The 23,996-nt window shown below is 34.5% G+C and overlaps 1 protein-coding gene across 1 annotated transcript; it reads left to right on the top strand.

Annotated features, from left to right (window-relative positions):
* The first annotated feature begins 1,006 nt into the window (after positions 1-1,006).
* Positions 1,007-23,191, top strand: LOC132303623 (CSC1-like protein At1g32090). Its single transcript, XM_059800959.1, has 11 exons — positions 1,007-1,961; positions 8,450-8,602; positions 11,498-11,633; positions 14,771-14,872; positions 15,089-15,208; positions 15,365-15,445; positions 15,668-16,008; positions 17,109-17,354; positions 20,205-20,529; positions 21,153-21,386; positions 22,492-23,191. The coding sequence occupies exons 1-11, from the start codon at positions 1,648-1,650 to the stop codon at positions 22,870-22,872; spliced, it is 2,433 nt and encodes an 810-aa protein (XP_059656942.1). The 5' UTR covers positions 1,007-1,647; the 3' UTR covers positions 22,873-23,191.
* Positions 23,192-23,996: the final 805 nt, after the last annotated feature.

Below are 23,996 nucleotides of genomic sequence, written 5' to 3'. Positions count from 1 at the left end.
GATCAAAGGAAGTTGATTTAATATGATTATAATTAAATAAAAATAAATAAATTTGATTCCTACGAGGAATATTAAAAAATATATATCTCGCACTCTTGCCCATCCCATTTAGCCACTATAGTATATTGCATGAAGAAGACATAATTAAGAAATAATTAACTGTATATATTCAGTGGAGATATTGCTTTGTCATGGAGTAATTAAGTGCATTTATTTAAAATAATTTGGAAACATCCCTAAAATAAGAAAAAACCTGCCAAAAATATATTCTAAAATTAAACAAACTTTTGACTTCTTTGTCTTTATTGTAGAGCAAAAGGATTAATAATGTGTTGGGTAAAAAAGTAAGAAAAAATGTGAAGAGAAAATAAGAATGAGTGAACAACTTTTCTTAGTTCGGTAAAAATGAGATAAGGAAAGAATATAAAATAGGGAGATTATCATTCTTTTTTCTTTACAAATTTTTGTCCGTTAAAAAATGAGTGGAAGTAAGGAGAAAAGACTATCATAAATCATAAATTATACAAGTTTTAAATTATAATATTACCCTCTATAAATTATATAATTATAAATATTATTGAATATAATTGTAAAAATAATTAAAATTTTTTATTTCTTTATCTTTCAACTAAAATAGTAAATTATGAGTTTATTCTCCGAACATAGTAAATTATGAATTTATCATCCAATTTTTTTCTTTCTTACCCTCGGAGCATTAGTCTCATCCCCAAATCCATGAAAAATTGTGGACATTCCTTATTAAATTTAATAACATATATTCATTTTATTTACTTAACTTTTAAACACATTTATATTTTATGCCACTTTTCTTCAGCCTTAATTTTACTAATTTTCAATCATCTATAGAAAATAGAAAATAAATTTCAAAGAAATAAATTAATTTTCTTATTATTAGTATTTAATTAAATAAGAACAAAAAATCAAACCAAAAACAGTCTAAAAAATAAACAAATCTAACTCATTAAATATTTAATAACTAATACGTCCGAAATTCGAACCATTAAATAAAATATAAGAATGTGGATTTTTTATTTTATTTTTCATTATTCATCTATCTCATTTCCTTTTCAAATTCCGAACTCTAAATAATTTTTCTAGTACAATAAATAAAAAATAATAATTGACTACCCTCTACAAAGAAAAAAAAAATCTTAAAAAAATAAAATAAAATAAACAATTAAGGAAAGAAAATTGACTCAACATCCAGACTTTTACGCCAATTAATACAGCGATGGTCATGATTGCACGCTACTTTCAGTCGCGAGGACTAGAAAGTGAAAACAGTGAAAATTGATTGACAGCAAAAGATTAGATTAGCACACAGCGCATACAACAACACACACAAAGCATCACCTTCTCCCTCCAACACACCACTTCCATGAATAAACAAAACCCAGAACACCCAAAAACAGATCAAACCCATTAGCGAAGGAAATATATATATATATATATATATACACACACACACACATAAAGCAGCAAAAGTCATTGCATCCCACTTTCCGAATAGAAAAAGGCCACAATATTCTTTCCTTTTCCTCATCTGTTACTCCACCTTTCCTCCTTATCTCCCGCGCTTGATTCTTCTTTTTCTCTCTCTACTTTCTCTCTCTACTCCGCTCTCCCATGGCAACTCTTGGGGATATTGGGGTCTCTGCATTAATCAACATACTCGGTGCCTTTGCCTTCTTGCTAGCCTTCGCTCTTCTCAGGATTCAACCCATCAATGACAGGGTCTACTTTACCAAATGGTACATCAGTGGTGGGAGGACTAGTCCCAGGCACACTGGGAACTTTGTGGGCAAGTTTGTGAATCTCAATATCAAGACTTACTTTACCTTCCTCAATTGGATGCCTCAAGCTCTGAAGATGAGTGAGTCTGAGATTATCAACCATGCTGGCCTTGATTCTGCTGTTTTCCTGAGAATCTACATTATGGGGTACTCAATTTTTACTTTCTTATTTCTCTTCATATGTTTTATTGTTTTGGGTAGTGCTTGTTTTCTGTATTTTTTTTGTGAATTTAAACTGAATTTTACTTTCTGGGGAAGTCAATTTCCTCTTCTTTTAGTTTATCAGTGTTTTATGGTTGTGGGATGCTGTTTGTTTTCGGTGAAGATTCTGAATTGTTGACAAGTGATTATTGAAGATTATTTTTACATCATACTGTATCTTAACAGTTACTCTCTGAGGTAGTCAAGTTTTCCTCTTCTTTCTCAGAGTTTAAGATTGTGGCTGTTGTTTGCTTGTTTAGAAAATTTTGGGAAATGGGTTTTGTTGAATTCAATTATGATGTTTTCTGAAGTATTTACTTTGTATCTGGTTAGTTTTCCTTTTCTTTCTTAGTTTCTCGCAGTTTCATGGTTGGAACCATATGCTGCAGTTTGCATTTTGGAGTTCCGATTGACAAATTGAAATTGTCATTTTGGAATTTCAGTTCTATCAATGGGCACTTATTGCTTTATTGTGTTATTATTATTAAGAATTTGCATTCTGCATTTGCAGTTTTCTTTTCCATGCTTACTAATTTGTAGTCCTACGGTTGTGGATGTTTGTTTGTTGAGCAAACTGGAGATTTAGGACTAAGGTGTTTTAATTTAGGACGCAAAAAAAAAAAAAAAAAAAAAAAAAACTGGAGATTTAGGACTAATGTGTTTTAATTCGTATTTCTTCTATGAATTTAATTTATACATGCGTGGTTACTTTTGTAAGTTGTACGAGCGGAAATTACTTAGAAAGTTTTAGTTTGTTCTAGAAAACAAATCAGTGTCCTTAACAACTTTGCTTATTTTATGTTTTAACAATTAAACAGTTAATCACATGCAAATAAAATAATGCAAAGTATAAAGTTAGAGATGACACCAGGATTTTAGCGAGAAAACCCTAGTTGATAAAATACGTCAACTGTTATGGGAAAAACCTCGTGGACTGTGCAGTCCAAAGTAAATCAATCCACTATGCTTGAAATAAAGTATACTGAACTTTGACTTTGGCTCACACCCTATCGTTCTACACCACACCAACCGCTGACGATCCTCTTGCTTTGCGACTCCTCGTCCAGCAGCAACTTGATCTCAGACTGACACTTGATATTTGTAGAAGAGTAGCAGGTAGATCAGACAACACTCCACGAATGCTCCAACCCTTTCAAAAGTGTGATTGCGTTTACCTCTGTTCTTCAATTGTCTGAATGATATAGAAGAAGATCTGTTTCGTCTGATCGATGTTAATACAACTGTATGATCACGATTAGGATTCGAACTTCACAACTCTAACCTAACTAGGTGAATATGTGTATGTTCTAGGAAGACTATAGAAAAATCAATTTTGATTTTCTGAGAGGGATTAACTTCCTAAGGCTTTAAAAATATTGAATCTGTATAACAAAAGCCGTTAAATAAACCTTGTGTATGACATGGTTTATATAGAGGTTTGCAAAGTCCTATTCTTCTTAAAAATAAGGGAAATTTCGTCCATAGGACTTTATAAGGAAAGTGGAATCAAAAAGGGATTCAGTAGAACAGGAAACTGAAAGTTCGAATGCTGTCAACATCAACCCCACAACCACCACCCACCATCGCCCCCCACCAACCACCATTGCCACCTCCACCACCGGCCACCCCCTTCTCTTTCTAATCACAACCGCAACATCAACCCCACAACCACCACCATCACAAACATCAACCCCACAACCACCACCATCGCAACATCAACCCTATAACCACCACCCACCATTGCCAACCAATAGATCAAGCAAAATCCTTGACTTCCAAGCCACCGACTTATAGTTGTCGTGCGCGACCATTTCTCCTCTTGACTGTCCACTACTCGGTCACCACCGGTGAGCGTTAGATCCCTGTGAACGCGTGGTTGATCTCAAGCCTCACCGACCGTTGGGTAACCTACTCCTCTCTCTCCTCTATCGGCCGCCACTCATGCGAGTCCAAATCCGGTGGGACTTGAAGTTGAGACTTGTGGCGGAGGAAGGTAAGGCTAAACTTGATACTAATGATGGATAATGGCATGAAGTGGTAAATAATGGGTAAATTTGGTCCATTAAAATTAGTTAGAAAAGCGCATCAAGGTCACTGCATGATCAAAAGTAATTGTTGATTAGTCAAAAGGCATTTAGGTCTTTTTATAGGCCAGAAAGAGGTGTGGATGCAGGATTTTAAAACCCCATGGGGTGTCATTGTCAAAAAAAATGTTGACTTGCATCTGATTGGAATTGACCAAAACCTTAGGGGTGTCAATGCAATTAACCCTTTTATTTAATAATAAGAATTTTTCTTTTTATTTAGGGTTAATTGCACTGACATACCCTGAGATATTGGTCAATGCCACTTAGCGGCAGGTCAACGTTTTTTTGGGCAGTAACATTCCTTGAGGTTTTAAAATCTTGCATCCACACCCACTCCCCACTTAGAAAAAGACCAAAATGCCCTTTGACTAGTCAACAATTACTTTTTAATCATGAAATGACCTGAATGCCCTAGACAATTGCGTTTAATCCACCCTTTCCATCTTCACGGCTTCTGATAAAAAAAAAAAAAAAAAATCTTCATTGCTTCATCCCATCATCTATCATCAGTATCAAGCAAGTCTTGGTGGTGGGATTCGATTGTGCATATATGTGTGTGTGTATTTATGTCAACAACAACCTTGCCTTACCTTCCACCGCTCAAATTCTATGCCAAATTTATTATCAGAAGATGATAGAGAGAGTGAAACATGCGCGCGTGTGTATATATATAAGTATTTATGAGATTTTGGATTGGGGATTTAAAAGGTTTTATATATATATATAGATATATATATCTAATATCTCTCAATCCCATATATATATATATGAATTGGGTTAATTTGGGGTTCCTTGTGATTTGATTGTGTTCGTTATGGGCGGAGATGATGGTGGTAGATGGTTGTTGGGGGGGGGGGGGGGGGGGGGGTTGTCGATTGTGCTAGTCATAGTTGCAGATGATGGTGGTATAAGTTGTGGTGTGGTGGGGTGGCAGTGATAGATAGATAGATATATGTATGAGGTTTCAGATTGGGGGTTTATGAAATCTGGTTTGATTTGGGGTTTCTTGTGGTGTGTGGTGGCAGCGGATTCGATCTTGTCCTCTGCGAGGTGGTGGAGCAGTAGATGCTTACGGCAGCGATGCTGGTGGTAGTACTGCCACAGCTTGTATATGGTTCTCAATTGCTAGGGCTTTTTATGCGGTAGTTGAGGTGGCGATATTGGTGGGTGGTGGTTGTGTGGTGGATGTTGCGGTGGTGAGGAGAGAGAAAGAAATACAAAGGCGAATGGTGGTGGAGTTAATGATGGTGGGTGGTGGTGGCGATGGCAGTTAGTGGTGTGAATGGGTCGTCGATGGTGGGTGGTGGTTGTGGGGTTGATGTTGTGGTGGTGAGTGGAGAGACAAAGAGGCGTCCGGTGGTTGAGGTGGCGATGGTGGTTGGTGGTGGCGACACCTCTCTCTACAGAGCGGAGCTTTCTTTTCTCCCCCATCATCTTCTATGGTATTAAGGGGAAAAAAATTTCTTTTACAGAGGGGTTATTTTCATTAATTTACATTGCTGTTAGCCTATTATTCTGTGAATAAAATTTAATTAATAATTCAAGGGCATTTATGTCATTTGAAACCTCAGGGGGTGTCATTATCCAAAATTACGTTGACAAGCCACTGAGTGGAATTGACCAAAATCTCAGGAGGTGTCAGTGCAATTATTATTATTTTTTTTTTTGGTGGTTTTTGGCCTTAAATTTATGTCTTAATAAATATGGATGTTGTATCATTATTTAAAGTTAGAAAATTTGTATTTTCTAATTCTTCTGTTTGGATTTCTCCATCGCTTTTCTCTCTTATGCTTTTTCCTTATCAGTTTCATACATATCTGGTTAAAACTTTTTACTTTTCACCTCTTAAGTTTCTTGTTTATGTGGTGTTCATTGTTTGTGCAAATTATTTTGCACTTCTACCATCAAATAAGAATTTTTTTTTGGAATTGGACTGAAACTTGGAGTTCCTATTCTCCCTATATTTTTTCTATTCGATTCTTCTTTGTTATCTTCTCTTCTTCTTAGCTTTTCATTTCTGGTGTCTAAGCTTATGGTGCATTTAGTTTCCCGATTCCAGCCATCATCAAAATAATTTCTTCTAGTTATCATTCTCCTTATTGGAAATGAAGCAAAACATAATGTTAGCATTTCTTGTGGTCTCAAGAACTTTAGTACTTTGGTCTGGATAGCTATAAAATTTCCATTCAAGTATATACCATGTCTTCCCCTCCCCGTTTTCATGGGTGTTGATTGATCTCTTCATATTTTCTTTCGTTAAATCTTTTGAATCTGCGACATTATTTTTTTCTATTTATTTTTAGTTCACTTTTTAAACCATGATTTATTAATAGCTTGTTTTCTCATAGTAATAGCCGGAATTAATTTTTTTATTTCAAATGGCTGGAATTTAGGATGGAAACTGTAACGACCCACTCCATCACATGGTATGATATTGTCCGCTTTGGGCCTGAGCCCGCACGGTTTTGCTCTTGGGCTTTACCTCAAAAGGCCTCATACCAATTGGAGTGACACACCTACATATAAGCACTTTACCTTTCCCTTTCCCAGGCGATGTGGGATTGTGCACCTGTAGCTCGCCAGTGTGGTAGCCTGTCAGTCTCTCGCACCCGCCCATGGCACACCCGCCTACTGGGTCATCACAATTCACCCCCCTTGGAGGCCCAATGTCCCTGTCGGCACACTTCTGGCTGGGTCAGTCTCTGATACTATTTGTAACGACCCACTCCACCACATGGTATGATATTGTCCACTTTGGGCCTGAGCCGGTACGGTTTTGCTCTTGGGCTTTACCCCAAAAGGCCTCATACCAATTGGAGTGACACACCTACATATAAGCACTTCACCTTTCCCTTTTGCTCTGATACCATTTGTAACGACTCATTCCACCACATGGTATGATATTGTCCGCTTTGGGCCTGAGCCCGCACGGTTTTGCTCTTGGGCTTTACCCCAAAAGGTCTCATACCAATTGGAGTGACACATCTACATATAAGCACTTCACCTTTCCCTTTCCTAGGTGATGTGAGATTATGCACCCGTAGCTCGCCAGTGTGGTAGCCTGTCAGTATCTCGCACCCGCCCACGGCACACCCGCCCACAAGGTCATCACAATTCACCTTCCTTGGAGGCCCGATGTCCCCGTTGGCACACTTCCGGTTGGGTCAGGCTCTGATACCATTTGTAACGACCCACTCCACCACATGGTATGATATTATCCGCTTTTGGCCTGAGCCCGCATGGTTTTGCTCTTGGGCTTTACCCCCAATAGGCCTCATACTAATTGGAGTGACATACCTACATATTAGCACTTCACTTTTCCTTTTCCCAGGCGATGTGGGATTGTGCACCCGTAACTCACCAGTGTGGTAGCCTGTCAGTGTCTCGCACCTGCCCACAGCACACCCACCCGTAGGTTCATCACAGAAACTATATCTGAATTTGATAATGTACCTTTATTTCAGTTTTACTTGGTTGAAGTGGTTTTTTAACCTCAGTTTGTATAATGCGCTTTAAATTAGACATTTGATGTTTATTTCCAAGGGAATCTTGAAATTTGTACCTTCATTAGGCCACCTCTCTTGCAACAAATAAAAATTTCCTCCTGAAGCTTCTCAAGCCTGTGAAAATTCCTGAAGTTTCTCAAGCCTCATGTTCGCTGTACTGGGATTGTTAAACTAAACTTGCAATGCTTGAAATGGTGCTCAATTAGAGTTGATTGCCTTCTGATAAATAATGCTTCTTCTGCCCCAAGACTTTTCTTGAATCTCTCAGTAAACTATGTTAGAAACCACATCTTTGGAATCTTCCTGCCAGATTAGCACATCGCCCATCTCGTCACTGTAATTAACTCTCTTCTCCAAATTTGCTTCAAACCCGAAACTACGTAAATACATGGTAGAAAACGTTCAGAGATATCCTCAAATGTTTCACCTCACTCTACAAATGACAATAGTATATCCGCATAAAAAACCAATTTTTTTCATTGGTGTGGGAGACTAATGGTTAATTGTAAAGGAGTTCTTTAATTTTTGGTATAAGAACTGATTTTATTCATGCCAAAGACAAGAGAAAGGTCTTAAAGAAAATGGTCGAGGCTGTGAGAAGAAACAATTCTTGAGAATTTAACGGGAGATTTGGGGCAGACCCCGAAAAGTTCAATTGTGGGGTGGGGGGGCAAAGTAATAATATGATAATAAAGTTAAAATGTATGTACAAGTTGTTATAATGTTTCATTTATTCCCCCTCCCCCCCACGCGTATGGTGTTTGTTCATGTGTGTTTATGAAACTTCTATATCTATAAATTTGTTATTGTAGCTCTAACTATCTTTCCTTCTCTATGACAGCTTAAAAATATTTGGACCAATCGCTATTGTGGCACTCTTGGTTCTGATTCCAGTTAATGCATCAGGTGGAACGTTATTTTTTCTAAAAAAAGACTTGGTTGTCAGCAATATTGATAAGCTTTCAATATCAAATGTTGGTCCAAAATCTATTAGGTAAGTTTATTTTCTTTCATGATGGGGATAAATTTACTTTAAAGTTTAAACATCATATTGATACTGTATGTGCCTCAAAGTTAAAAAGAGTGCTGACAGCATGCTCCTATATATGCGACCGATTTTAGTGTTGTTTTCCTATGATTTAATTCTTTAACTACTATTAATTTGTAGGTAAATTCACTTTCCTTTTGATTCTCCAAGAACCTCTTTTGATTTTATTTTAATACTTTTGGCCATCCTATATTAAATTATATTACTTTCATCCTCTTAATTCTATGTTACTTTCTTTAGTCTAAGAAGTATCCGGGAGGAAGCATCTTTGTGTTAGATACCGACTCTTTTTGGAAGGGTTGCACACGGTTTGGATCTGGGATGAACCAGAACTAAACCGGTCCAACGGTTCTAGAAAATATTAGAACCGAACTGAACCGTTAGAATTAGTAGAACCAAATTGATCCGAACCATAAATGGTCGGTTTGGTTCGGATCGGTTCTGCGATTTTTCACTTTCATATTAATCAAATAAAAACCACAATATGAATATATGTATATATATGGTTATCCTATGAATTGTTGTGTATGGTAAGTTACATTCTCTACCAATACAAATCAAACATGTGTACTATATAATATATATATATATTGACCCCAAATTGGAACTGAACTGTTATCAGTGGTTCTGTAAGTTTTAGTACTGGAACCAAATCATTCTATCATAGGAACAATACAACCGTATGGTTCGGTTCGGCGCAGTCCGCTTTACTGGTTCTGACTTTTTTTGTGCACCCCTACTTTTTGAACACTTCTGGACAAGTATCTGACACTGGCACTGTTTTTGGCCCCTTTTGGACACATATCTGATAACTTATTGGATGTGTTTTTAATTTAAAATTAATTTTTTAATCTGAGACACATAGCTGACGATTTTCTGCAATAGCCAAATATTGTTAATGAACCTTAGACATGGATAAGAGTTTCTTCTAACATTGAAAAAACATAATTTGTAAAAAATAACTAAAACGTTATACAAAATTTACAAATTTGACAATATCAATAAACAAGTTATGTAGAATTTTATTAAAGGAGCAAATATGAGAGTAGGCGAGGAGTGGTGAGTCATCAGATTGTGTGTATATATATATGTACACATGCACACACACACACATCTTATGGACACACATATACAGTCACATGCATTTATGTTGTGTCCTTGTTGTGACTTTGTGTGGCAGAGATAACATTTTGTTGTCACTAAGTAATGTTTGTCATTTATAATGTATTATATATATATATATAAATTTATTAACATGTCCCTGCTGTTCTCATGCCCTACTTTGTTAAGACATGTCATGTTGGCTTGTCTGTATCTTGTATCTATGTCTAAATTTCTTAGCCTTTTAACGTGTATTATTAAATAGTTCTACTTTCTTTTCTTTAAATTTTCATCGTCTAGTTTTGAGGTTCCAAATCTCCACTTTCTTTCTTGATTGTCCTTTAGTGTGTATGTGTATTATTATCGCCTTATGTTTTTGTTTTTGGTAAGTAAAATTTTATCATAAAAATAAAGAAAGAATGTACAAAAAGTTTTAGGTCACGTTATTGGTTAAATAAGCTCCAAAGCCAGAAAAGTTAAGGAAACAACCTTTTACATCCCAGTCTATGAAACAACAAAAACACCTTGGCTTCTTGATTGTATCTTAAGATACAATGAGTTAGATAAGGCCTTTCGTTTTGAGAAGCTTGAGGAACTTCTTGGACTATCAACCTATATTGCAATCCAAGTCTAAAGGTCAGAATGTTCATCTCGTTTTAAAATAGGTATTGATATTCACTATGTACAACGGTGAAGTCTAGACTAACCTTCCATTGTCATTTCTATCTCCAAATTGAGTTCACCATGCATCATCCCATGCCCTCTACAAGTTTTATTATACTTTCTTTAAAGTCTACAATAAACAATATCTCTTCTAAGAGTGTTTATTATATTAATCCATCCATACATTCCCAAAATTGTGCTTTAATATGTTAGTTTAGTCATACTTCTCAATACAAATTTTACTAAAATTATCTGTCCCCCTCTTTTTCTTTTTGGTAGCCGAGCAGACACACCCTGCTATTGGCCCAATGTGGACTTGAACCCTTAGCCTCTCATGTAATAGGAGGGAAACCACTTGAGATAAAGCATTGGTGGTCTATCCCCTTATCTAATAGTAGTGATGTCATCTTCTTTTTTCTTTTCTTTTTAATTTTTAATTTTTTTTTAATTTTTTTAATTTTATTTATTTATTTATAGTTCGCATCAATGATTATCTATCACTTCAGGTGTAATAAAGTATGTATAACTTATTTTCAATTTCCTTAACTCTCTCCTGTCCAATTAGTTTCCTGTAGGCATGCTATATTAACATTCAATTTAGTTATAGTATCTACCAACTCCATCTCTTTACCTATTAATGCTCCTATATTTCAAGCCCCTAATTTAGGCCTACTGTTTTGGACTAACTTCTTTACCCATTTTGGCCCCAAAAAATCAGGAAACTTGCACACTTACCATTGCATCCAGGCACTAAAGGTAGTGTTATTTGCCCAATTTTCAGAACTAACGAATATTGATAGAACATGTAATTCAAGGGAGCACCCAAGCATTTATTTGGACATTCTTGGATTCATCTTCATAGGGGTCTTAAGGGTTTATGCTGGATTTCAGCTTTCTAATGCAATTCTTTTCCTTTTACACGTCTTAAACCGGCTTTATAAATATATCAGTAGACATAACCTATTTATAAACTTGTGATTACATTTGTCATGCTTGTTTCTGTATTTCTTTCTTGTGTATCTTATTGTAAACATTGCAATCCTGCCTTCAGAAAACAACTGTTATGTTTGAATTCAGGTTTTTTGTCCACATATCATTGGAATATTTGTTCACGTTTTGGACATGCTTCATGCTCTACAAGGAATATGATAGAGTAGCATCAATGAGGTTAAAATTCTTGGCTTCACAACACAGGCATGCAGAACAATTCACTGTGAGTTGAACTTCAAGTGCTTTTACAATAATCCTGAAGGAAATTTCTAGAATGTTTATTATTGAGAAAATAGAAATCTAAATTGTTTTTCATTCTGCCCCATAAAGATGCATGTTGAGGCTTATGATGTTTCATGCTGTCAAAGTTTGCAATGGCTAATTGTTGTCTATTTTATTGGTAGTGTTATGATTTTTCTCTTCTTTTTATTTTTGTTCTAGAGAAGATAATGTGTTACAAATGAAAGAAGTATACAGAGTACACAAAAGGATCCGAATTACGAAAAATGTATTGGAAGGATCAGGGGATAAAAGGGAACACATGGGGAATCGGTTTCTCAGAGAACATAATTAGAAAATCTATTCACTGTGTGTACTGCATCATCCCCCACAGAACTCACAATAGTAAAAAGGCCCTCCTCATCACTCTATATGTTGCAGTCTTCATAATGTTGAAATTGCTCTTGTTTCTCTTTCTCAAATGACCTAGCGCAGAGCTAGAGGGCTAAAGTTCCATAACCACCACTTCATCCAACACTTGGAACTCTTTAGCATAAACATTCTTTATCTATAAGAAGGAAACATGCAAATTAAGATGCTCCTGAGAGATTACATGAATTGACGAAGGATTAGGAGATGCTCGGTAGATTTGATGCTAATAAAATATGTAACATGCTGATTTAATTTTACTCCTAGAAAAGAAATTGTGGATGGTTCAAGTCCTGAAGGCAGCTTGCAATTGATTCAGTTTCTATAATAATTATAGCAAGAACGATATAGGTTCTGAAAGGATCTAAATGGCCCCTGTGATCATTTAAATTCTCTTTGGTGCACATTAAGTTTTATGAAAGCTAAAATAGAGATGCTGGGCAAGCCTTTTAAGTCTTAGTTTATGCCTCGTGAAATCAACTTATGAAAAAGACTGAAATCTTTTGATTGATCTGTGAATCAATGATTGTAATGTTTACATGCCATGTTACTGAAGTTTTTGCTTAAACTGAGATGAAAGAGATTTGAAAGCCAAATAATTTTGAGACAGCAGCAATCTTCATTTAAAATGGAGCTGTTTTCCTCCTGAACAACCATTGCTGTGCATATTAACAATTTATTGATCTGCCTTTATACGAGCATGATGCTACTGCACGTATTCTAGAGATGGAGACAGAACCCGAGCGTAGTAAATTGTTCTGTTGGTAAAAATAGTTAGATTATTAACTTCATGAAGGAGATGTTTCATGAGATTTATTTGGTTTGCTTTGGATAATGAAAAATCTGATGAAATGCCTTGCCTAAGTCTGAGCTAGTCACCAAGCTTTCCATACGTCACCAAACAAATCTAGTATTTTTACTCCTGTATTTTATCATGGAAAAGTCGCAAGTTTTTTTTTTTTTTTTTTTAAAAAAAATGTAATACTACTTGACTTGTATGTGACTAGCATTCTTAATTAGATTTTTTTTTTTTTTTTTTTTGATAAGTAAATTAAAAATGTATAAATAGCGTTCTAGAGGGGAACGCGTCCCTGGAATACACAAAGGCCGAAGCCAAAACCAAAAGCATTCTTAATTAGATTTTATGGCCAATCCATTAAGTCTTTTCGTCTATATGGTGGACTAGTTCACAAATTTACATGAGTAACTGTGCGTTGTAAATGTTAAAATTACTTAATTACTTGATCAAAGGAGCGGAGTGGGGAATTTTTCAATTTTTTTTTTATAGCCCCCCTACAAACAGTTATTTTTTAATTACTACCCAAAACTCATAAAAAAACTTAGTTTGCCCCCCCAAATATTTTTCAAAACACTGGTTTATTGGCCTTAAAAATAGCGAGTTTTGAAATAATATAATATGTATCTTCTCGAAAAATTTTAGTCTTACTTTTAAAGTCCAAATGATTTGAAACAAAAATATAAGTTCTTTATTATAGTAGTACTTACTTTACTAGATTACTCCATTTACATTTACATGTACACATGTACAATATCCATTATATGAATTCAAGAGAGAAAAAGGAAAAGTTACACCAATGTCTCCACATCTTTTAAAAAAATACAGAAGCTTTCCTTGTTATACATGTTTGTTAGAGTGTGTTTAGAAGAAAAATATCAAGAATCATATGTTAATCTCCTTCAGAGACTCTTGAGAGCATTGGGAAGAAGGAAAAACTGAAGTGTTATAAGACTAAGATGACTAAAATGCCAACAACAACAATGGTACTATATATGCTAATATTTTTAGTTGTAAAATTACATTTTATATAGCTACTCAAAGTTCCTTATTGTGTTCCTGATAATAAATACTTGCAATTTTTTGTTTAGTTAAAATGGTACATTTTTTTAATTAATCTTTCATCAAGGTTGGAATAAAAGTACTCAATTTGTTTTTTTTTAAAATTGTTGTTAAAGGAAAATTATTTATTTTTTTCCATCTCTATTTATTTAGGTTTTATTTTTCCCATTTTTTGATATATATTGAAATTATATTACAATTGATTGATTTATAAAGAAAAGAAGCCCCAAATCAAAACTTCTGTCTCTGCCCTTGGTTGATGAACTTCCTATCTAGCTTAGGCTTTCCCGAAGGCATTGTCTTTACAATTCCTGAAAATAAACCTCCTATGCTATGTGCAAATAAAACCTTCATCTATTGAAAATAATTGCAACTAGCACCCACGTGTGCAAAAATACCACTTGTGGTACCATAATTGTGCATATAGCTCCCTCTGTATTTGATAAGGTAAAGTGAGAAAAATCTGTGGAAGTAATATATTGTGGATATACACACCCATAATATGATTATTTTTTATATATGACCCCATTGTAATATGGATATTGTGCATATAACCCTGATATGGTGAAAGGGTATATTCTAATTGCAATCGCATATCTTTTGCACAATTTCAATGGTGCTGGTTTTTTTTGGCACAATTAGGGGGTTATATATTCAATATCCATACTACAAGGGGGTTTTGTTGCACATCACCTTTGAATTATTATATCATTTATTCAGTTAAGAGTTAAACCAGCAAAGTTTCCCCCTTAGCCTGGAATATGTAACAAATGATTTATTATTATTACTTGTTTGACTTTGACAGGGTTTTCAAATTCTTGTGCGCTATAATCTATTACGTACATAATTTTCAGGTATTAGTTAGGAACGTACCGCGTGCTTCTGATCGCTCAATTTCAGATAGTGTGGACAACTTCTTTACAACAAATCACCCAGATCACTATCTTTGTCACCAGGTAATAAGGTGCTTCGGTTGAATCTTCTTTTGTACTTGCCCCTTATTATTAGTTATAATATTTATTCTTTAATCTCAAACCCGTTGGTCCAACTAGGATATTTTCATTGTAACTTTTTTAGAAAAATGTGACATAATATTCGTGATTGTACTTACCTTGCAGGGCTTTGCTTTAATTTATCATGTAGTCATGTTAATTTCTTTAATCTTTTTTCAGGCTGTTTACAACGCAAACAAATTTGCCAAGCTTGTGAAAAAAAGAGAGAGGCTCCAAAATTGGCTGGACTATAACCAACTTAAGTCTGAAAGAAATCCAGACAAAAGGCCAACCAAAAAGGTAGCTTGTTTTATGCACCCAAATCATACAGGCAAGACATGTTGAGGACACACACATGGACATGGTTTTGTAATCCATTTAAGATGCTGAGCAGCACATCATTCATAGTTGTCTGGAATTTTCTATAATAAAATGTTTAACATTTTTATTGTTCAGAAAGGATTCCTTGGGCTTTGGGGTGAAAAAGTTGATGCAATTGAGTTCTATAAACAACAGATCAAGGATCTTGATAAAAGAGTAAGTAGTAGGAGCTACTTCATTTAAAATCTATTTGTCAGTCTGAAATTTTGTCCATTATTTTTTCATTAGTAATTATTTACATACTTGCTTCTTGTTAGTAGTAGTCTTTAAACCATGTTTGTTATTTATTTAATTTTTTTGGCACAAATATAATATTGTTTTTTCCCCCTGTCAAGTTGTTGTAATAAATTTAGTCTTGATACATGTATTGCTTGCTAGTTAGCAACGGAGCGCCAGAGAATTCTTAAGGACCCAAAATCTATTATGCCAGCTGCTTTTGTATCATTTAATTCACGTTGGGGGGCTGCTGTCTGTGCACAGACACAGCAAAGCAAGAATCCCACACTGTGGTTAACAAATTGGGCCCCTGAACCCCGTGATGTATACTGGAAGAATCTTGCTATACCCTTTGTATCTCTAAGCATCCGAAAACTTGTGATATCATTATCGGTGTTTGCTTTGGTGTTCTTTTACATGATACCCATTGCTTTTGTGCAATCACTTGCAAATCTGGAAGGGCTCCAAAGAGTTGCTCCTTTCCTCAGGCCGGTGATTGAATTGTAAGTGAACTTCGATTTGGTTTCGTATTATAATTTATTTTATTTACTTTCTTGGTGTGAATGAATTATAAATTGGATTCGATATTTGTATATCTTGGTCTAATTACGTATCATTTTCATTTAGTAGTCCTCATCTTTCGGATACTATTATATATATATATATATATTTATATTCAATGACTCCTACTTGCTCTAATTTGTGGTGCACAACAACACATGGGTGTGTTATGTCTTCTTTTTTCTTTGATCTCACAAACATAAGTTCTATGTCTTCTTTCGTGTGGTCATTTTTTCTATGACACCGGATATTTATTCTTTCTCTGGAGTTTTGCATATATCAGAAATCAAAGATACAAGTCAAAATTGTTGAAGTGACTACAATATACATGCACTTTGTACGTTTCATGGTTATGAATGCATGGGTTTTTTTTTTTTTTTTCCGTAGATTATGAGCTAATTGATAACTTGAAAGTTACCATGTGATCTGTCCGATTCATCCAATTTGGAGCAGCATCGTTGGACCTGCATGGATGGAACACCACCCCCAAACCCCCACACAAAAGAAAATGCTTAAGTTACACTTTGTGTTTCACCCAGCAGTATAGAGTTCCTAATAGAATGCTCTTTATAATTGTCAGAAAATCCTTGACTTGTATTTCTTTTCATACAACTTTTATGGCTTATTCTTAAATGATTTAAATTGTCAAGGATTCCAGCATGGATTAGAGTTTCTTCTGCTTTCGTTGTATCACCAGTCAGTTTGATTGTTTCATTGATGTTTCTGTTAATGATAACTTTGTTATCTTACAATCTTATCTTTGTGTTAAAATAAATGCTTCTACTTTTCAATGAGTATTAGTATGATTTTAAGAATACAAGTTAATCTCTAACATATTGGTAGACGATCCACTTATATCCTTCAAGAAGATGAAACTAACTGATCAATTTGTTCTAAACTAACTAATCCCTTTATCATGTCCTTTATACATGTCTTGATTTATGATGGTTTCTTTGTCAACTCTGATGTATTTTCATTTTACATATATCTTTCTAAACTTTGTCATTTTTATAATGATATATTCTGTGGCAATGTCATGCAGGAAATTCATCAAGTCATTCCTACAGGGTTTCCTTCCTGGTCTAGCTCTCAAAATATTCTTGTACATTCTTCCTGCAGTTTTGATGATTATGTCAAAAATTGAGGGGCACGTAGCATTATCTGTACTAGAACGGAGGTCAGCTGCAAAGTACTATTACTTTATGTTGGTGAATGTGTTCTTGGGGAGCATAGTGACTGGAACAGCTTTCCAGCAACTTCATTCTTTCCTTCATCAATCGCCTACTGAGTAATTTTCTATATCCTGTGAACAAAGTTCTTAAAATTTCTATGTTAAAAAAATAATACCCCCGAGCTTTTATGGTTCTATGTATTTTTGGTAGTTTCTTATGGTTTTATGTTACTTGCTTCTGTTAGTTTTTCACTTCTATAGTGGCACAAACTTAACGAGTATTGACATTGAGCACTATAGTAACACACTTAATTCACATTTATCTTATTGCCAACTGATTTCTTGTACTTCTAGAAATGTTACTATGTTTTCTCATTCAGGAATAATGTTTTTGGCTGATTTGACATTTCACGCATTCAGTTGACTCTACTGATGGGCATGCTGTTTATATTTTATTTAGAATTTCTATATTTATATTCTTTATGGTATGAGAAATATTATATTTTGAGTCTTTATAGAAGAAAATCTTTGTACTATTCAGAGAGGTGATATTTGTTCCATCTCTACCGGACATGATTAAAGTGCATGCTTTTGTTTTGTTTACGCTATGTTCTTTTCTTTTTTTCCCTTAACTTATTTCATAAGTTACATCTGTTGGTTTGCTATGTTTTCTGATTCATTTTATAATATGGTTTTATACCTTGAATATCGGTCTTGGTACAACTTTTAATTAGGCACAGTCCTGGGTGCACAGTATAGTGCCTAAAAGTTTTAACAAATTATGCTATAAATCATAAGTTTTATAAACTACACATGCAGAAAGCAAAGCTTACCATATCCATATGTTCCAAAATATTCATTGCATTTGCTATTGATCTAGTTGGTGATACAACAATGAATGGTTTAGAGAGCCAATATTCAAGAATATCCTGGAATTGTTGAAAACTAGATTAAAGAACCAAGTGTTCTCCTCTCATGTACAACCAGAAGATTGTCGGGAATTCACTGTGCCAACTCATTTGAAATATTTAAATAAGAGAAAATTATTTGGGAAAAAGTGAGTTTCAGTTATCTATTCAAAAGTGTGTTTATATATATATATATATTTTTGTGTGGGGAGGGAAAGAGAGAGAGAGATGTGAGGGTGGTAAGTCATAACCATATAGCTAATTCAAATCTCCACATTCAAAGCCCCCTTTTTTACCATTAGCAAGAACTTACTGCAGTTCATATCATAAGGAATTCAAACAACTGCTTGAAATTCATTATCCAGAAGTACCGCTTGTGGAACTTCAATATCTCTGTTATATATAAATAGTTTCGGGTATCACTAATAGTCTAATATTATTATGTCACATTGGCCGACGTATGATATGATTTGAAATAAGATTAGTTATTGAATATTACAGTACTACTTGAAAATGGTTATCTAAGTATTCAATTTTTTAACTTCAATTTATGTATCAAAATTTCAGTTAATGGGTGATACATTATAAACAAGGAATGCTACTGTACTGATAATTGAGAATGTCAAGTGGTAATGATCCCTCCATAATGCCCTTTGTAACCTTTATCTTCTCCTCTGGCTGGGAATCCTGGGATGGCTTCATCAGAAAATCTAATGTATTTACTTCAGCTTCATGCTAAAATTTAAAAATTGTTAGTGTATATTCTGTTACCTCTGGTAAGGTTTTCTTAAAGAAGTCTCTTAGCTGGCTCTAGTGAGCATTTGTTCATGTTCATCAAAATTCTAATTTTCTATTTTTTCTGTTTATTTCCACTATTGGGAGTGGAAACTTCTGAGTGGAAGTTTCAAATTGTAGCAATTTTTATACATGCACTATTACTTGATATATGATTTTATATAATATGTATATGTGCATAAAAATTTAAAAAACTTTGAGTCTTCTTAATTAGCAATCACGTGGAGCACTGCAGTCAACTTTCTACGCATTGACCAATGAAATTCCTAGTGAAATTTATATATGAAACAATATTGCATGAATAATTTAGTGAAAATATTAAGTAACATCTCTCTTTCCCTTGATATGTAATATGAATCTGAATAGGGTGATTTGCACGGGTTTTACAGATAGCAATGTATTAGCATGACATTCTCTTCATTAAACAGCCAAAACTAGACTGATAGTATTCATTTGCAAGATCCAATTTCACTTTGTAAACACTAGTGACATGCAATTCTAACCATATATTAGATAGTGGCATATCCATTTTCTTTTGTCATTCTCGGTGATAAAATAAGTTTCCTTCTTCATATATACCATTATTTTTACTTGTAATTATATCACTCCTAGGAATTTAATTCACTGCTGTTGATGTTATATTAGTCAAGGGCAGTTTGATATATTTGTGCTTTTAGTAGGGTTGTGTGATGTATTCAATTAACACCTTATTATTGATAATTCTTAGTCCTGAAATAAATCAACAAAAAAACAATTGTGTTTTTCTATATGGTGCTACATATATCAGTAACCTTCATAAAGCATGTCACAATTGAAAATTGTTTAAATAATATTTTGCATTTGATGTGTATAATGACAAAATATCTCAATGAGTGTCACGGAGTTTTCGCTGCTGGGAAAACGAGGTTCAAAACCAGAAAAATGAGTTACAATTTTCCACCATGTTGCAGTGGGAGAATTTGTTGAGTGATGGTGGTGAAGTTTATGGTTGAAATTTAGTTTAGGAATAAGGAGACCTCTATGATGTGAATTTGTCATGGCAAAAACTGGCATTTTTCCTGAACAGAGACGAGGATGCAAATGGTTACAATTTTCATTTCCTTATGCAACATAAAGCAGCCTAGTGCAAATCTCAAACACGAACAGTGCTTCCCAAGAAAATGGAGCTGATATTTAACTTCAGTTAATTTCTTTTGTTTTGTTGTTCTTAGTAACTTCTTACACATTCCATTAGTAAAATTTTTTATTTTTATTTTTATTGCAGCATTCCTAGAACTATTGGAGTTTCAATACCAATGAAGGCTACTTTCTTTATTACATATATAATGGTTGATGGGTGGGCTGCCGTTGCTAGTGAGATTCTACGTTTGAAGCCTTTGGTCATTTTCCACCTTAAGAACATATTCCTGGTGAAAACTGAAAGGGACAGAGAGAAGGCAATGGACCCTCACAGTGTGGATCTTCCAGAGACTCTTCCAAGTCTTCAACTGTACTTCCTGCTGGGTATTGTGTATGCCGTGGTTACTCCGATCCTTCTTCCTTTCATACTAGTCTTCTTTGCCTTTGCATTTTTTGTCTACCGTCATCAGGTTAGTTTCTTCATTGAATTTGGTTTTTATTTCTTATTAGATGGCTTAGAGCTTTTAATTAGATTCAAAATTGAAAAGCAGGGTTATGGAAATTCCAGTTTGATGATATACTAATATTATAGTGGGGTTCAGTAGACATTGACAGAACTGTACATTTTTTTTTTGGGTTTTGGAAACTTGGTGACATTGTCAGGATTCAGGAAGACAGAAGCCCAGGAATATTATTAGAATGCAAGAAATATCCACGGATTTTCGGAGAATGATTCAGAAAAAACTTTATTTAGGATGAAGTAAACTTAAGAGATGTAAAAAAAAAACACAATCTTTCTTCTCAAATATTAAAAAGCAATACTTAAAATTGCAGCTTTCCACTACAATTTTAGTAGTTATTTGGAGAAGTCCCAAAAATGTTCAAATTATCAAGTGGTGCTCATAAAATCATATTATTTGTGGTGAGTGAATGATTTATCTGTAACTCATAGCTGTTTTTAGAAATTGAGAGAATATTGTCATGTTTGAGCCTAATAATTGATTTCAGTTTACATCATTTATAATTGTATACCATGGTAAGTTTTGCCTGCATAATTTCACATTGAGATTTTCTACTCTGCTTGATCATACAGATTATTAATGTGTATCATCAACAATATGAGAGTGCTGCTGCATTCTGGCCACATGTTCACAGCCGCATAATAGCGAGCTTGTTGATTTCTCAACTTCTATTGATGGGTCTTCTCAGCACAAAAAAGGCTGCAAATTCCACTCCTTTGCTAGTTGTCTTGCCCATATTGACGTTATCTTTCCACAAGTACTGCAAGAACCGCTTTGAACCTGCATTCAGAAAGTACCCCCTTGAGGTCAGTTCCGTCCATCTAAATATCAAAATATAATAATTAGGTTGAAGTAAACTTTTCTCTAAATATTCATGCTAACATAGTTCATGTGTAATGTGGATAGAGATGCAAAAATAAAATTATGTTGTAAATATCAAGAGTTATTCGATCACCATAGTATCAACAGTGTACACAAGTCTAGATTATGTGGATCTGTAGAACATACCCACAATAGTATCAACAGTGTACTACAGTATCTGCTTTAGTGTCCGTGACTCTAGGGATTTTCTTTTACCTGATGATTACATTTGATAATATTCTAATTTGGTAACCTAGATTTGCTAATTGAAGGATTCAACCAAAATTTTAGAGAACTTTTTGCTTGTGTGCATCATATTTTATACAGACACATGCTGACCAAAGGCTTCAAATAAATGAGGGTAATGGCATTGTAAGATTCTGTGACTTGTGCTTGTGTTTGAGAATGTCTGACCACTAACAGTTGAGTTTTGGACAGTGTCTATATCTGAAGACATATATGTTTTTTATATTTTCCTCATGTGAACTTGTTTGTGTAGAATTGATGTTTAATGACCTGTGTGAAATAGTTGGATACCTTCGTGTGTCTTGAAGTAGATCGTCAAATAATTTTAATTGCCAAATTTGCCTTTGATAAGGCATTTGAATGACGAAATCAATCATATTATCCAGTTGTTTTTTACCAAGGGATTGAAATATGGCCTATTACCTTGTTTCTATAAGCATCCGGATGACCGAAATTCTTTCCACGACAATTGTGCAACCTAGGCATCTTAATACTTTATTGATATGCGTCTCATTTCTATTTGGGGAAGATGTTCTTCTTGACCTTGCCCTTCCCATGCTGCTCAGAACTGAAGCCGCAATGGCTATGTTAGAGAGAAATTTTTGGTGTTTGCTTGTAACATTATTAATAATAGTTGGCAAAAGGGCTTTGTTCTGTTATTGAGTTGTATCTAAAATCGTTGACAGAACTTGTACAAAATTGATTTGTGATATTTGTGCTTTGCTGATTGATACTTTACAGTATGCTTACTTTTTGTATTCATATTACTGATGGAAGTGTGTTTCCTCTTATTGCTGCCTTCAGGAAGCCATGGCAAAGGACACACAGGAACGCGCTGCTGAGCCTGCCCTCAACATGAAATCTTACTTGGCTGATGCATACTTGCACCCGATATTCCACTCATTCGAAGAAGTTGAGTTAGTTGAGGTCCGAGTGGACAAGAACCAAACTCACATCCCCAGTCCCTCGGCAAGTGAACCCTCTTCCCCCTCCCCACCTCATTACGCCCACCACTACGAAGAAGAGCCGCCCCACAATGTTTATCACTATGAAGTGGAACAATCCCATGATGGATATCATTATGAAGTGGAACAATCCCATGATGGGTATCGTTACGAAGTTGAGTCACCCCATAATGCCTACCATTACAATTATGAGTCACCCCCGAACGTCTACCATTACTGAAGTGAGTCTTTTTTATAGCTGAGATTTGAGTTGCTTCTGCTACCTTGAAGCCCTAACCGTCGTTTTAGTTATTAGACTGAACACTGTCTAACAAGGTATTTCCTGTTTGGCTTGTAAATTATTGTTGATCAAATGTTAGTGCCAAATAGTTTGAGCTTTTCTTGAAAACTAAAACACTGTCTAACAAGGTCTTTCTTGTTTGAATTGTAGTTATTGTTGATCAATGTTAGAGCAAATTGTTTGAGCTTTTCTCGAAAACTTAAGTCTCTATCATGGTCTATTTGGTTGTTAAATTTTTCAGGAAAACAATTTCTTTACACATCCCTTTCTTGTAATTTATATAAAGAACAATGCTATTCAGGCTTTGAAGACTTGGGCCGAATCACATGCATATTCCGCGACCAGCACATGCATCAATCGGCCCACTGAAAATAAATTTTTTTTTATAAAAGGGTAAAATGCACAAAACCCTTATCTGTATACTACAAAATATGCAAGAAACACACACTCCCGAATTTATATTTTAATACTGTATGTTGTAGCAAATTGCCACAGGTCAACAATTTTGACAATTTTTAAAATAAAAATTCCAAAATACCCTTAAGGACATTTTAACTATTTTGGTCTTCAATTTTTTTTTAATAAAAACTCCAAAATACTCCAATACCCCAAATTTTTTGTGAAAACCACAAATATATATATATATATATATATATAGATTCCAACAATTTGAAATTAAGTATTTTATTTTTATTTCGTCTTAAGGGCATTTTAGTTATTTTTGTCTTTAAATTGAATAATTGTCCTTATTTGCTCAATTTGAAAAAATGTAAGGAGATATTGCACATTTTGTTTATAGCAACGTTTTATTTATTTATTTTTTTAAACTGTACCATTTATATAAAAGAGGGAGGACAACATTATTAACAAGTTGGTACCCTTTTTTTTTTTTTTTTAAACCACGTCTGGGGCTGAATATCAGATTTTAGGCATGGGGTTTAGGAATAGACAAATAAGGTTTGCTGCTATTATCCTCGGATGATGACACAGTTGACCGTTGGACTAAATAGTACAGAATTGATCCCACATAAAAGAGTTATCTAAAAATTATAACTTAGTACTAA

This window comes from Cornus florida, unplaced genomic scaffold (genome assembly GCF_030987335.1).
Source record: "Cornus florida cultivar Cherokee Brave unplaced genomic scaffold, ASM3098733v1 CherokeeBrave_3.0.0_Hap2_Chr04, whole genome shotgun sequence".
Taxonomy (NCBI): Eukaryota; Viridiplantae; Streptophyta; class Magnoliopsida; order Cornales; family Cornaceae; genus Cornus; species Cornus florida.
Note: the sequence above shows the minus strand (reverse complement) of the source record. Positions and strands in the feature narration are given on the sequence as shown.